At 45.2% G+C, this 14241-nt stretch overlaps 1 protein-coding gene across 1 annotated transcript in view; it reads right to left on the bottom strand.

The window, feature by feature from the left end:
• The window catches only part of SRP72 (signal recognition particle 72), a 256651-nt gene that overhangs the window by 170128 nt on the left and 72282 nt on the right, over nucleotides 1-14241 (bottom strand). The window contains exon 6 of the mRNA XM_029601669.1: nucleotides 5709-5740. Coding sequence (XP_029457529.1) covers nucleotides 5709-5740 — 32 coding nt within the window. The remainder of the gene's footprint in view (nucleotides 1-5708; nucleotides 5741-14241) is intronic.

The raw sequence follows: 14241 nt of genomic DNA, 5'->3' as shown, positions 1-14241 counted from the left end.
GTAGAGAAAATTGTTTCCTTGAAACAGTGAACAATTGTAGCTTTGGAAGCACTATTTTCCTTCGTTATTCCACTGAACAAGGCAACAGAAGATCTGACCACCGAAAGTTGCTAGTGACTTAAAGCAACGCAACCTTGTCTAGCAAATATCCAATAAGCGTAGCTCCTTGGTATGTGTCATATCTGATGCCAAGTTAGAGAAGGGCAGTAGCTCTACTGCCTGGTTGAGATGAAAGAAAGACAACCTTTAGTAAAAAAGAACCATCTGCAACAAAACCCCCATCGTTTGTAATTCACAGAAAAGAAGCTCTACATGACAAAGCTTGAAGCTCCGAAAACTGCCTTCTGAACAAATCGCCACCAATGAAGACAGTCTTCAAGGTAACATCTTTGAAAGACGCCTGTCTCAACAGCTCAAAGGAAGGACCACACAGAACCTGAAGCATCAGATTAAGGTTCCATGATTGGCACATCTTACAGACCGGTAGGCGCAAAATCTTCACTCCCTTAAGACAACGAACGATGTCCTAATGGGAAGCCAACTGCATTCTCTCATAATTTACCTCAAAGACATCCTAAGGCTGCTACTTGTACTCTAAGATAATTGTCCCTCTGCAAAAAGGCTAAGACTTGAGAAATGTCCACTCGTTAGGGCTCTAGGACTTCTGCCAAAAACCACGACTCAAACACTCTCTACACCTGGAAATATGCCAGAGAAGTAGCTGGATTTCCTAGCCTAGAGCAAAGTGGCAATCACCGGCTCAAAGTACCCCTTTAAACGAAACCGCCAACTTTCAAAAGCCAAGCCGTGAGACAAAGGCAATCTGTCTGATCCAAAGAGATGGGTCCTTGTCACTGCAACCCCTTCAAATGAACCAATCAGGTGGGACCATCTATTGCTAGATGAACTAGAACCGCAAACCATGGACATCGCGACCACTCTGGTGCTTCAAAGATCACCCGTCCAGGATGCTACTCTATTCAACTCAACACTAGCCCTACGAGAAGCAATGGGGGAAAACATATACAGAAGTCTTGTTGGCCAAAGCTAAACTAGAGCGTCAATCTCCTCGGACCCAATCTCCCTCCAGCAGCTGAAGAACAGCCTTGCCTTGGCATTCCCTTGCGACATCAGGAGATCTAGGTGGGAAAGGCCCCACCTGGTCCAAAGGAGAGCCAAAGCCTCTGCGACCAACTCCCACTCCTCGGATCCAGCTGTTGTCGGCTGAGATAATCCACCTGCACATTGTCCACTCCAGCCACATGAGCCTCTACTTATCCCACTAGATGTTTCTCAAGCCAGAGAAATTGCTCCTGGACCTCCAGAGCCTCAAGTAGACTCAGTGTCCCACCTTGACGATTGATATATGCCACCACAGTTGCATTGCCCAAGAACACATGTACAATCTGTCCTTGAATCTGCGGCAAAAAATGCCAGTAACATCCTGAAAACCACTCATTTCCAAAAGGCTGACTGACCAGGATGTCTCCACAGTTGACCACTGACCTTGGGCCACCCGTCTTTGACATGGTCCCTCAACCTTTCAGGACGCCATCAGTAGTCACTACCACCCAGTCTGGAATATCCAGCTCCACTCCTCTCTCCAAAGAGAGTCATGACAGCCACCTCGAGAGATTGGACCTGGACCCCCTTGAAGTGGTAACAGAAAACAAACTCCTCTGAGAAAGGACTCCAATGGGTCAAAAGCACCCTCTTAAGAGGATGTAAGTAAGCAAACGCCCATGGAACCAAATCCAGCGTAGAAGCCACAGCTCCCAGGACCTGCAAATCATCCCAGACCCTGGGTTCCGACAGATGCAGTAGCCGCAGTACCAGCCACTGCAATTTTGTAATCCTGTCAGAGGTAAAGAACACCTTGCCTACACAGGTATGGATCCATGCCCCCAGATACTACAACAACTGGGAAAGCTACAGGAGAGTCTTCACTAGGTTCACCACCCAGCCCAGAGACTACAACCTCTCCGCAACCTACCGAATCAAACGGTGGCGTCGCCTAGATGAGCTAATCATCCAGATAAACTAGATTCCCTTCCTTTCTGAACAATGCCGTCATCACCATCATGTTCATGTTTGTGAAGGTCTGTGGCGTTGTTGTCAACCTGAAGGGAAGAGCCTGAAATTGAATTGTAGAAACTTCTCATGGTCCCATTCTTATGGGAAAGTGCAGAGAGGCCTCCGTCCAAACCAACGACACCAGAAACTCCCCTTTGCGAAACGCTGCCATAACCATCTGCAACATCTCTTTGCGAAAACACGGAACCCACCGAGTCACATTGACCTCTTGAGATCAAGAATGGCTGAAAGGTGCTTTCTTCTTGGAACCCACAAAGCACACCCAGTACATTCCTTGTCCCTGCTCCCCTGGAGAAATGGGACAAATGTGTCCAGTCGCCGTAGCGGCTCTTTTCCGCACCGCCTCAATGGGACGTTACATAGGCTTCCCTAAGTAGACGAGAAAATTCTAAGGCAGAATCGCCTCATATCACCTCTAGAACCCATTTGTCTGACATAACCTTGGTCCACGCCTTGTAAAAGAAGACTAAACTAGTCTCCCCCCACCCCCCCTCCCCGAGAGGAGCAGCCTGCCTTCCTCGGGAGATCTTACTGTGTCTCATCCCTTGGCAGGAACTATCCTTGAGAAGTTCTATGCGGCCCTCGAAAGGCCTGCTGCCTTGCATTGAAGCAGTAGCTTTCCTGTTGGAGCAAAACCTCCTCAAATGCCAAAGCAAGATCGCATCGGAAAGACTTATTGCCAGCCTTATCCTCAGGCAACTTATTCCCCTTTGATTCCCCAAATGCAACCTAAACTGCTCCATATCTTCACTTACCAACAGTTTTCCTTTGAAAGGGAGAGTACACAGCTGCTACCTAGACCAGACATCCACAGACTAAAATGCAACCACAGAAGACTCCATGTCGCCACCGCAGAGACCACGTTCCTGGCTGACGTCTGTCAGATAGCGCATCCACAACATAAGCAAACCCTGCTTCCAACCGGGTGCCTGCTTGGCATTGGCTGTCACTTTGTCCTGTGCTTTTTGCCCCCAGTTAAAGCATGCCTGTTGCATTAGGCTAATACAGACAGCTGCCAGAAAGCTCAAGCATCCTCTTTATCTGAATCTCCAAATTCTGGTCCTGAACCTCCTTTTGTGCAGCCGACCCTACCACCAGGATGGTAGTCTCTCTCATAACCGCTGATACTGCCGCATCTACCTTAAGGAGCTCCAAAGTCCCCTCTAGCAAGGAATAAGTCTTAGCCATCGTCCTGGCTACTTCAAGGTCTACTTCAGAAGTATCCCACTCCCGTACAACTTCTTCAGTAAAGAGAAAGATTTTGGTCCAAGGCTGGGTCCACTCCTTCATTGCTCAAATATTCCTATGTGATCCTGATCCTATGCAAGAAGTAGGCAAGAGGACGACACAGGTCCTCCTTTCGGAGAAGCGCACCACCCTATGGTTATCTCCTTCCGTGACGGGAACCTCATCCGGATTAGATAATTCCTTATCTACATCAGGCACCCCAATCACCATCGCGTTTGCAGAATAGCCTGGAATATCTTCTGGATCATCCCCAATATCATCCTGTCCCACATCCGAATTCATCACAGCCTCCTCCTCTTCTAACAGCATTCTAGGTCCCAGGAGATAAAGAGGCCCCCCTGACCATGCCTGCATAGCCAGCCTAGGCTTCTTAGCCAGGTGGTGGGACTTCTAGAAGGACAAACGCTTGCTCCCTGCACCCCCTATTGTCAAATAGATCTTATAGAGCAGCCAGACAAAAATCAGAGGAAACCCTCTCTGAAGCACTGGACACATCACCCAGCATGTCCTCATCTGCCCCCTCCCCCGTTCCTTCCAGGTCCTCTACCAAGGAAAGACCCACTAGAGAAAGTGGGGGAGCAGAGTCCCTTGGCTCCCTTGTAACTGCATGCTTCTTCCCACATGGAGACAAGATGGATGTTTCCTCAGCCCCCCCTCCCCCCCCAGGGCTTACTGAAACCAGAACCTGGAGACCAGGTAACCAGCTTGCCGATTGTAGCTTCCACGGAGGTTCCCTCCTGAGCTACGGCTGGAGCACTGAGGCTGCATTAAAGCGCGATCGCCTCACTCCACAGGCCCGGCACACTTTCCCCACACTGAGTGGCAAGCGCTATTGCCCACGCCATGGTCAACCCAATGTCTGAAGCACATCCAAGAGCAGCTCCCAGGCAGCACGAAAACACTCCCCAGTTGTTGTCCTGGAACCCCAGCACTGCCTCAGAGACAAAAGTGCCTGCTTCTCACCTCTGCTGCTCAGCTCCCAGCATCTGATCAGCCCAACACTGCTCTCAGCTTTTTTTTTTTAAAGGAACAGTTTCAGGAATAAAACAAGAACCCAGTTTAAAAAAAAAAATGTATACTTTTCTGCTTCAGCTGCCGGCGAGAAGATCTCAGAAGTAGGAGGGTACCAAGACCCCTGGCTTTCACCTCCTCTGGAAGCTGAGGGCTCAGACCAGTCAGGGATCCCCAACCCCCTGCTTGCCCTATTCGACCTGAGGGATGGTCCACAAAGGAACCCAGAACTTCAGGGAGCACCACCTCTTAATTTTTCCTTCTTTTCTTTAAATCTAGACTGCAGGTTTGCACCTCTACCATCTGCTGGAGACACAGAAATACTGAGAGACTGCAGGTGGCACACTCTGTTAAGTAGCGGTACCTGAAAATGTTTTTATTCTCTGCCTCCATCTGCTGGTAGGGATGCAAAGTCCACTTGTCTGGACAGATCTGGGGTATGAACAGGTACAACTGTTTATGAACTTATCTTCCAGAAACTTGTCCAAACTTCTTTTAGGCCCTGATATGCTAGAAACCTTGCCATATCCTCCGGCAATATTTTACTTTAGTTTAGTTTATTAACTTGTTATACCACCTTTCAATGACAATCAAAGTGGTTTACAATAAAATATCAACCTAAATAACTAATACAATAAACCTTTTATATAATAATACATAGCATAAAAGTTGAACATATTCTACAGCTTGATTTATTTTAAATTTACTGGTTGTTTCATGTTAGATCAATGTTCCATCTAGCCTAGTGTCATGTTTCCAACAGTGGCCCCTCCAAAGTCACCAGATGAAAACCAGAGTTCATCTAAGTTCTCCTTTTAGATCTATAAGTGTGTGAAGTCACTTGGTCTCTACCCAGTCTCCAATATCAGTTTATATTCTTGTCTTCAAGGCTATCCCCTTTGTAGTATTATTTGAAAGGGTAAAACAGTCTCCTATTTACCAGTTCCACCCAATTCATGATTTTATAAATCCCTACTGTATCTATTCTCAGCCATCTCTCGTTGAAGCTGAAGAGCCCTAACCTCTAAAGCCTCTCATTGGGAGCCATTCTATGATTTATTTTTGTCACCCTCCTCTGCACCTTTTCTAGGTCTGATACATCTTTTCTGAAATGGGGTGATCTAACTGCCAACAGCATTCAAGGTGCAGTTGCATCACATATCAATAGAGATGCATTATGGTTTTCTCCATTCTTCTCCAAAAATAATTTTTAACATTCTATTTGCTCTTTTGACCACCACCACAGATTGAGCTGAGGATTTCAATGTGCTATCCAGAAGAACTCGAAACCCACTTAATCATTTCAATGATACAAATCCAAGATTTAAAAGAAACACTGAAAATGCCCAACTTACAGAGTCTTCTGATAGTGACTGCCGGCAAAGCTCTGTAAACAAAGGAAAAAAAAAAAGACAGCAATTACAACTAGAAACATGGAAAGTTATTAAGATATGGAGACTATGCATACTACTACCACCAAAGGGACTTATCAATCTTATCTAGACACACCAAAAACAAGTTCCAAGAAAATACTTTCTAACTGATAAAGCTGCTTCTGCGACTGATATAAAGAGCTACAGTTTTGCATTAATAGCTTTTGGAAAAAGGATGTTAACTATACTTTCTGTAAATGCTTGTCATCATATAAACTATTGTACTGTGACAGTGGTAATAGAGTGGGGGAGGAGTCTTCATTCTTTCAACCTTTTTAGAGGGATTCATGACCAAACATCTCATGTACTATTAAGCAGAATTACTGGATGTTCATTTACCATTTACTAGTGTTATTATTTCAAAATATTATACAATGGTGCATGTATTTTGTTAACACACAATATGTTTATAATATAAACTAGAAACATTAAAAAAAAAATCAAAAAATATTTATGACATTCATTTTCATGTTCTAGGACAGCGCTTCTCAACCAGTGTGTCGCCAAACACCGGCAGGTGTGACGCGTCTCCTGGTGTCCCACTGCCCTGTTGTACATTCCTTCTCCCTTTTTCCAGCCCCCGTGGGCCAATTGGAAGCCTCCTCCCTTCTACCTGCCAGTGGGAATAGGAAGAAGGGAGGAAACCTTTGATTAGCCGGTGAGGCAGGCATCATATAGCCCGGGGAAAGGGTGAGAGGAATGGCAGTGTCAACCCCCAACAAAGCAAGGCTGCTACGGGAGCCCATCCCTGTAGCGGTAAAAAGGAAAACCCGACCCCGGCCACCACGGGAGCCCATCCCCGTGGCGCCGAAAAAAGAAGGCCCGCTGGAGTAAAAGCTGCGGCGGAACTGAAGTCCATCCCTGCAGTGAAAGAAGTTGTTTTTGGTGAGAGCTTGTGTCTGAGGGTGTGAATGGGTGAAAGCTGGTATGAAAGGAAAATTAGTTTCTTACCTGATAATTTTCGTTCCTGTAGTACCACGGATCAGTCCAGACACCTGGGTTGTGACTCCGGACCAGCAGATGGAGACAGAGCAAGATCTGTCAGGCTCTGCTATATATAGCAAGGTGCCACCCACAGCCCCTCAAGTCTTATGTAATGTCAAAGCAGAGAATGATCTAACTAAACTGCCCGCAACCAGGGCCGAAATCACAAACTCCCAACTGGAACAGGACTCCCAGAACTAAAGGAGAGAAACAAGTATAGTCATATTCAACCAGTGAATCCAACGAGCAGACTCTCCGTTATTTCAGCACTGACAACACAGACAAAACGGGCGGTATCCTGGACTGATCCGTGGTACTACAGGAACGAAAATTATCAGGTAAGAAACTAATTTTCCTTTCCCTGTATGTACCCGGATCAGTCCAGACACCTGGGTTGTACCAGAGCCAACTTACCGAGGGTGGGAACCAGAGAGTCTCGCTCGGAGTACCCTCTCACCAAAACCCCCAGAGTCAGCGGCCTGAACATCCAGCCGGTAATGTCTAGTAAAGGTATGTAACGACTTCCAAGTAGCCGCCCTACAAATCTCCTGAGGCGACACCTGAGAGGATTCCACCCAGGAAGCAGCATGCGATCGTGTCGAGTGAGCCCTGAGGCCCACGGGAACAGGCTTTCCCCGCACTATGTATGCTGAACCAATGGCCTCCTTGAGCCAACGGCAATCGTAGTCCGGGAAGCCGTACCACATCTCTGACCGGAAAACAGAACAAAGAGGTGATCTGTCACCCTGAAAGGGTTAGTCACCTCCAGATAGTGGAGGACCACCCTCCGCATATCCAGCTTCCGTAACTCCCTCGCTTCCGGCTCAGACCGCTCCCCCACCGGAAAAGCGGGGAGCTCGATCGACTGATTCAAGTGAAACGCCGACACCACTTTTGGTAAAAAAAAAAAAAAAAAAAAAAAAAAAAGAGGGGACCGTCCGTAAGGAAACTCCCAAATCAGAGATCCTCAAGAACGGCTCCCTACAAGACAGCGCCTGCAACTCCGAAACTCGTCTCGCCGACGCGAACGCAACGAGAAAAACCGTCTTCAGCGTAAGATCCTTCCAAATCACCAACAATATCCCTGAAGTACCTGACTAGCTAGCCAAAACACTCCCCAGGGACCCCAGAGGCTGTGGTTGTACCTGCCCCATCTGCTGGAGACAGAGTAAGACTGAGGGGCTGTGGGTGGCACCTTGCTATATATAGCAGAGCCCGACAGATCTTGTTCTGTCTCCATCTGCTGGTGCGGAATCACAACCCAGGTGTCTGGACTGATCCGGGTACGTACAGGGAATGAGCATGTGTGTGTGATTGAGAGCTTGTATATAAGAGAGCGAGAGAGCGCGCGAGAGAGAGAGCAAGAGAGCGTATTTGTGTGTTAAGGAAGAAGACCTAGGACAGAACTTAAGCAGCCCTTAAGCAGCAGGAAAAGGAATAGGAGAGTTGCTGGAGAGGGCAAGTAAAGGTGGCTTTTTAAATTTATTTTTCTTGATTGACTGCCATTTTAATTATTGGGTATTATGCGATGTCTGCTTTTTTGAAATATTTTGATATTTACACATGTTTTAATAATTTTTATGAGTTTTAATTGGATATTATTCTGTTCAGCAGCTGTTTTCTAACATTTTTAGTATAGCTTTACAATTATTTCTGTGTGGGGTTCTATAGCAGCTTAGCCTATTCTGTTTTCCCAATAGGAAATGTATTAGTGTAGTGTTTAGGGCCTTGTTTAATAGTTGTATTTCTTAGATAGGGTTGTTACTGTTTGAGTGTGTTCCATAATACAAGTGTAACTTTGTGCGGGTTAGTTTGTGTGCATTATTGTAAATCCTGAGAGTCTCTTAGGTGCTATATTTCTCGTTCCATTTCTCCAGATTTGCACTGCATGCAGAGTGGCTTTTTTGGTTTTCTATTCCAGTTTCTGTCTCCAGATTTATAATTTGTGGTTTTTCTGTACTTGGTGAAGGTCAGTTCTGGGTGTGTAACAGAGGTGAGGAATTTTACTAGCATGTAGGCATTTGTATCAATCTTATTTGTTGTGTTTTCTCAATAGGATATACATTAGTGGTAAATTTCTGTCTTTTCATAAGGAAGGCTATTGTGCCTGGTAGTAAAAGGGAGTTTGTTTTGCTTTTACTGAGATGTCAGACCCAGAATATCTTTTTTTGTATGGCCAGTTGTACAGGGTAATGCCCTAGATCTGCTCTGCACTCATTCCTGGGGTTTGAGGGGATTCCCGTGGATGCAGAGTGCATGTTTACATTTAGTCCCGTGATTGTCACGTGTTCAGTGTGTCACTCATGTGAGAACCATCTGTCAGGTGTGTCCCGGCCAAAAAAAGGTTGAGAACCACTGTGTTAGTGTATTTGGATATATAGAAATAAAGGTCAAACAAAATGCATTATCGTAAAATTTTTACAAAAATTCATTATGATCTCCTAGTGAAAGATTAGATATTTGTGTGTCACTATCTGGTGAATCACTACACAAGGACAAAAGTATTTTCACTAGTGGGAATCTGAACAAAATGAGCAGCATGTGATGCATCCTTACAACAAGTAATGAGAAGATTTAAGCAGTATTGTCCAAGAGCAGCTTTACTCTTGGCAACTCCATTTCTGAAATATTCGTTAAAAAGGAATGAAGGTTATTAAAAGCTAAAGAAGGGGTAAGATGATCATGCCTCACATCATAGTGGGGAATTTCTGTTCAGTTTCTGTCAAAGTGCAGAGGAACACATCTACTAGCCGTTCTGCTCTATGTGCTATTTGGCTTCTTACTTCAGGGAATCCATCCTTCCCTACCCTGAAAAATAAGCTACTTGCCTTAGTCCACCCTTGTCATAGCCCAGAAGAAGTGTATGGTCTGCTCAAATTACAAAAATAGGAAACAAAAAAAAAAAGCCCTTGCCAACACTACCATTTTGATTATATTTCATACAGCAATACAATCAAGAAAGTTTTTATCTGATAAGTACAAAAGATCTAATGGGAGGAAAGTTCAGTCCAAACTAAATCTTTTTGCCAAATAACTTTTATCTGAGCTCTCATTTTATCTGATCCACATCTCAATTATATAATTAAATACATAAGAACATGCAGGCATGGCAATGACATCATTCTGAGCGGTTGCTCCGAAGACAGACTCCCTAAGAGTCAGCGGTAAAATTATTATTCTTACCATCATCATGATGTTTTTGCTAAACAATAATCATCTGGCAACATGAAGATATTAATGGACAATTTCGTAGTTAAAACATCTGAGGAAAAGGCTAGCAGATCGAAGCGACTGGGAGCAGATAAGTCTCAGCATGGAGGAAAAAATGGTGCCTGAAATAGACCCGTTGGCTGAGGGCTTCTCTGCTGCAAGAGCTCACAAAAGCTGTTTCAGCTGCAGTTTCTGAACAGCTTATAAAAATCCAGACTTCAGTGGATGAGCTCCAAGATCAGGTAGAGGCTTTCTGGCATTCAAAACTTACTTAATCAAGCATTGAGGACACGCTCGACATATCTATTGTGGTGCTGCAGGAAAAAAATTAACTGCTTGAAGAAAAGCTCGATGAGCTGGAAAATAGAAGCAGATGCAATAATTTGCAAAACATAGGGGTTCCAGAAACTGTGCATGGTGAAGTGCTCCTTAAAATTTTGTGAAGCCTGGCTCGCGGAAGCGCTAAAAAAATCAGTGTTGCTGAAAGAGCGATATCAGTTGAATGGGCGCATTGGATGGAAGTTAATTGTAAAACGAAGGAGCTTAGATACAAAATCACAAATTGCTGATTTTTGTGGACTTTTCTGTGAGAGTTCTTGTCTCATGGAAGGACTTTACACCATTTTGTTTGCAACTATCACAAAGGAGTAAAATTTGCATTGCAATATCCTGCTCAACTTAAGGTTTTCTACCAAGGGGAAACCAGAGTTTTGGCTAGGGGATCTGAAGCAAAGGCTTTTGTAGAAGCAATGCCCCGATGGTTTTCGGCATGCCCGGCCATTTTCTCTGTGTCTAATATAATTGCTGTCTTGATGACTGAGCTATTCCGGCATGGCAGGCGGAGAGGGGAAGGTAAGACACTGAAAAGGACTGAAAAGAAAAGAAGAGTTCCTACAAGTTACACTTGATGAACTGGTTGTTCTGTTTTCCTATCTCACCACAGTTTTCTCCTATTCTGTACTTTTTTTTTTTTTGGAGTGCCTACTTGTTTCCTGTTGCAAGCCTCTCATACACCACACGACATGGCGGTTATGGCACATGATCTTTAGTGCACTGATTTCATTTTACCAATAGCTGCGGTGTGTTATGCATGCTGCAATGTTTCTCTGCTCATCTTGCATTTGATGGTTTCACAAGCAATTGCGATTTTGCTTTTGTACCACAACATGGATTAAGATTGGGTATGCTTGGATGTTTGCTGCAGACTCTGGGAGGACCGTGGTTGACTAAAGATAGTCGAACCTTTGGTATTCTGGACAAGAACCATCCGGAGCTGGAGTTATCGGCGGGCTTCTTAAACCTTGGGTATTGGGTTTACCCTTCTCCGACTTGGGGGACGGATGGGATTCAAATTTGTCTGTTTTTGGTTGTATGTGATTTTATGCGACTGGGTGTGTATGGCTAGTTATGGTAGAATTTGTGCATGTCCTGTGGCTTTCTGAGTGGCAGTGCTGGTTTCCTGACACTCCAGACCATCGGTGGTTTATAATGTGCAAGGCGCTATTTGGAATACTTCATAGAGGAGGCCGAGGCTGAGAGGTCTCTTCTGGGAATAATACACTTGTGTGATATGGTATCTGTTTTTCTTCCCTGTCGTCATGCAGGTGGTTATGGTGACTTCACGTAATGTGCTGGGCTTCATTCACCCATCAAAAGAAACAAAGTATTGACGGAATTTAAAAAAAAAAAAAATACCCAAAAAGACAGGTTGCCTTTTTTTTTTTTTTTTTTACACAAGAAACATCTTGATGTAGAACATGCTAAACTCCAGAGGAATGGGGGGGGGGGGGGGGGGGGGGCAATGCTTCTATGCCTCCTCCATCTTGGCCCATAAAGCCTTGCCCTTTGAATTTGAAAGGCAAGTTAAAGATCCAGAGGGCAGATTTCTCCCAGTTGCAGGTATTCTTTTTGTGGCAAAAAGAACTTTTACCCATATTTATGCGCCCAACCAATATTCTCATAAGTTTGTTGCCACATTAGTAACTAAATTGCTCACGTGGGAGAACTAAACACTTTTTCTTGGAGATTTTAACATTACTAAACACATTCTTTGACTGTAAACCCTCTAAAACTCAAAAAAAAAAAATTGACATGAGTATTAGCTTCTTATGACAGGAATTAAACCTGGTGGATGTGTGGCATCTGTCTTATATTGATCAAGATTTTACCTTTTATTCATCAGTGCATAATGTCTACTCTAGAATAGACTATACTCTCCTACCAGAGGTATGGTTTGAAAAGGTACAGGGGTGTTCATATGGTTGAAACCTCCCTTTCAGATCACTACAATAGTTTTCTCTGAAGAGGAGAAACTGTTCTCCAGATGGAAATTATCTGCATTGCTGGACCATGATAAAGAGTTTGTCTTCTTTCTTAAAAGAGCAATGGGAGGAATATCAGAGATTTAATCTTTCTCCGGGAATGGATCCTATCATGTACTGGAATGCTGCCTAGCAGTATTGAGAGGGTAAATTGTTTATCAATTGAAAAAGTGTACAGAATGCACCACCATTAGACTTGAAGAAATGGAGAAATTACTTACCTGATAATTTCGTTTTCCTTAGTGTAGACAGATGGACTCAGGATCAATGGGTATAGTGTGCTCCTGATAGCAGTTGGAGACGATCAGATTTCAATCTGACGTCAGCACTAGTACATATACCCCTGCAGGAAGCTTAGCTCTTCAATATTCTCTTCCAAAAGCAATTGTGGATATATGTGTGGCTGAATAATTTGATTAATTTGGTTAACTTTGGTTAACTTGGATAACTTGATTAACATGATTAACTTGAACTGGTTGATGTGGGATATAGCTGGAGACCGCCAGTGCACTCAACCAAGAAACGCCGACACCCGGCAACTATGGGTGTCCTAATTAGAGGAAAGCGTGGCTTACCCGTGTTTATCTTGCTCTCGAGGATTGTCACCCAAGGTTCCATGTTTGGCGGCAGCCGTGGGCGGGATGCTGAGTCCATCTGTCTACACTAAGGAAAATGAAATTATTAGGTAAGTAATTTCTCCATTTCCTCGGGTGTAGCAGATTGACTCTGGACCAATGGGATGTATAAAAGCTACTCCCGAACCGGGTGGGAGGCTGCCCGTGGCCCACTTAGTACTGCCCTTGCGAATGCTGTGTCCTCCTGAGCATCCAGGCAGTAGAACCTGGAGAAGGTGTGAATGGAGGACCGTGTCGCCGCCCGACCGATCTCGGCGAGTGACAGCATCTTGGTTTCCGCCCAGGACACTGCCTGGGCTCTAGTGGAATGGGTCTGGACTTGTAGAGGTGGAAGCTTGCCTGCCTCTACATAGGCCACCTTGATTACTTCTTTTATCCAGCGGGTTGGTCTGAACGAAGCTCCTGCTAGGAAGTCTAACACTAGATTGAGATTCCATAGGGCCGAAAGTGCTTGACCCCTTTTAAGAAACGGGAGACGTCTGGGTGGGCCGCTAGGCTGGTGCCGTCCACCCTAGGTCTGAAGCTGGCCAGGGTGGCCAGTTGCACCTTGATGGAGTTGAGGGACAACCATTGTTCACGCCGTCCTGCAGAAATTCCAGGATCATGGGGATTTTGACTGTCCGTGGAAGGATGTCGCGGTCCTCACACCAGGCTTCGAATATTCTCCATATGCGTATATATGTTAAGGAGGTGGAGAACTTGTGCGCTCAGAGCAGTGTGTCAATCACTGGTCCTGAGTATCCACTCTTTTTCAGGCGAGACCTCTCAATGGCCAGAAAGTAAGCGAGAATCTCGTTGGGTCTTCGTGGAGGATAGGTCCTTGCTGGAGCAGATCCCTGTGTGAAGGTAGGTGTAGAGGGTTTCCCGCCAGAAGTTTTCGTATGTCCGTGTACCACGGTCTTCTTGGCCAGTCCGGGGCCACTAGAAGTACCAGCCCTCTGTGGTATTCTATCTTGCAGATGATTCCGCCCAGTAGTGGCCATGGAGGGAAAGCATACAGTAGGTCCTCCTGTGGCCAGGTCTGGACGAGGGTGTCGATTCCCTGGGACAGCGGTTCCCATCTTCGGCTGAAGAACTTGGGAACCCGGTTGCCCGAAGATCCATGGCTGGGGTTCCCTAGTAGTTTACTATCTGCTGGAAGGTGCTGTAGACAGTGTCTATTCTTCCGGATCCAGAATCTCTCTGCTGAGGTAGGCTGCAGTGACGTTGTCTTTTCCCGCGATGTGGGCAGCTGATATCCCTTGTAGGTTTGATTCTGCCCACGTCATTAGGTGCTCTATTTCCAGAGACACCTGCTGACTTCTG

Source organism: Rhinatrema bivittatum, chromosome 1 (genome assembly GCF_901001135.1).
Source record: "Rhinatrema bivittatum chromosome 1, aRhiBiv1.1, whole genome shotgun sequence".
NCBI classification, from domain to species: domain Eukaryota; kingdom Metazoa; phylum Chordata; class Amphibia; order Gymnophiona; family Rhinatrematidae; genus Rhinatrema; species Rhinatrema bivittatum.
Note: the sequence above shows the minus strand (reverse complement) of the source record. Positions and strands in the feature narration are given on the sequence as shown.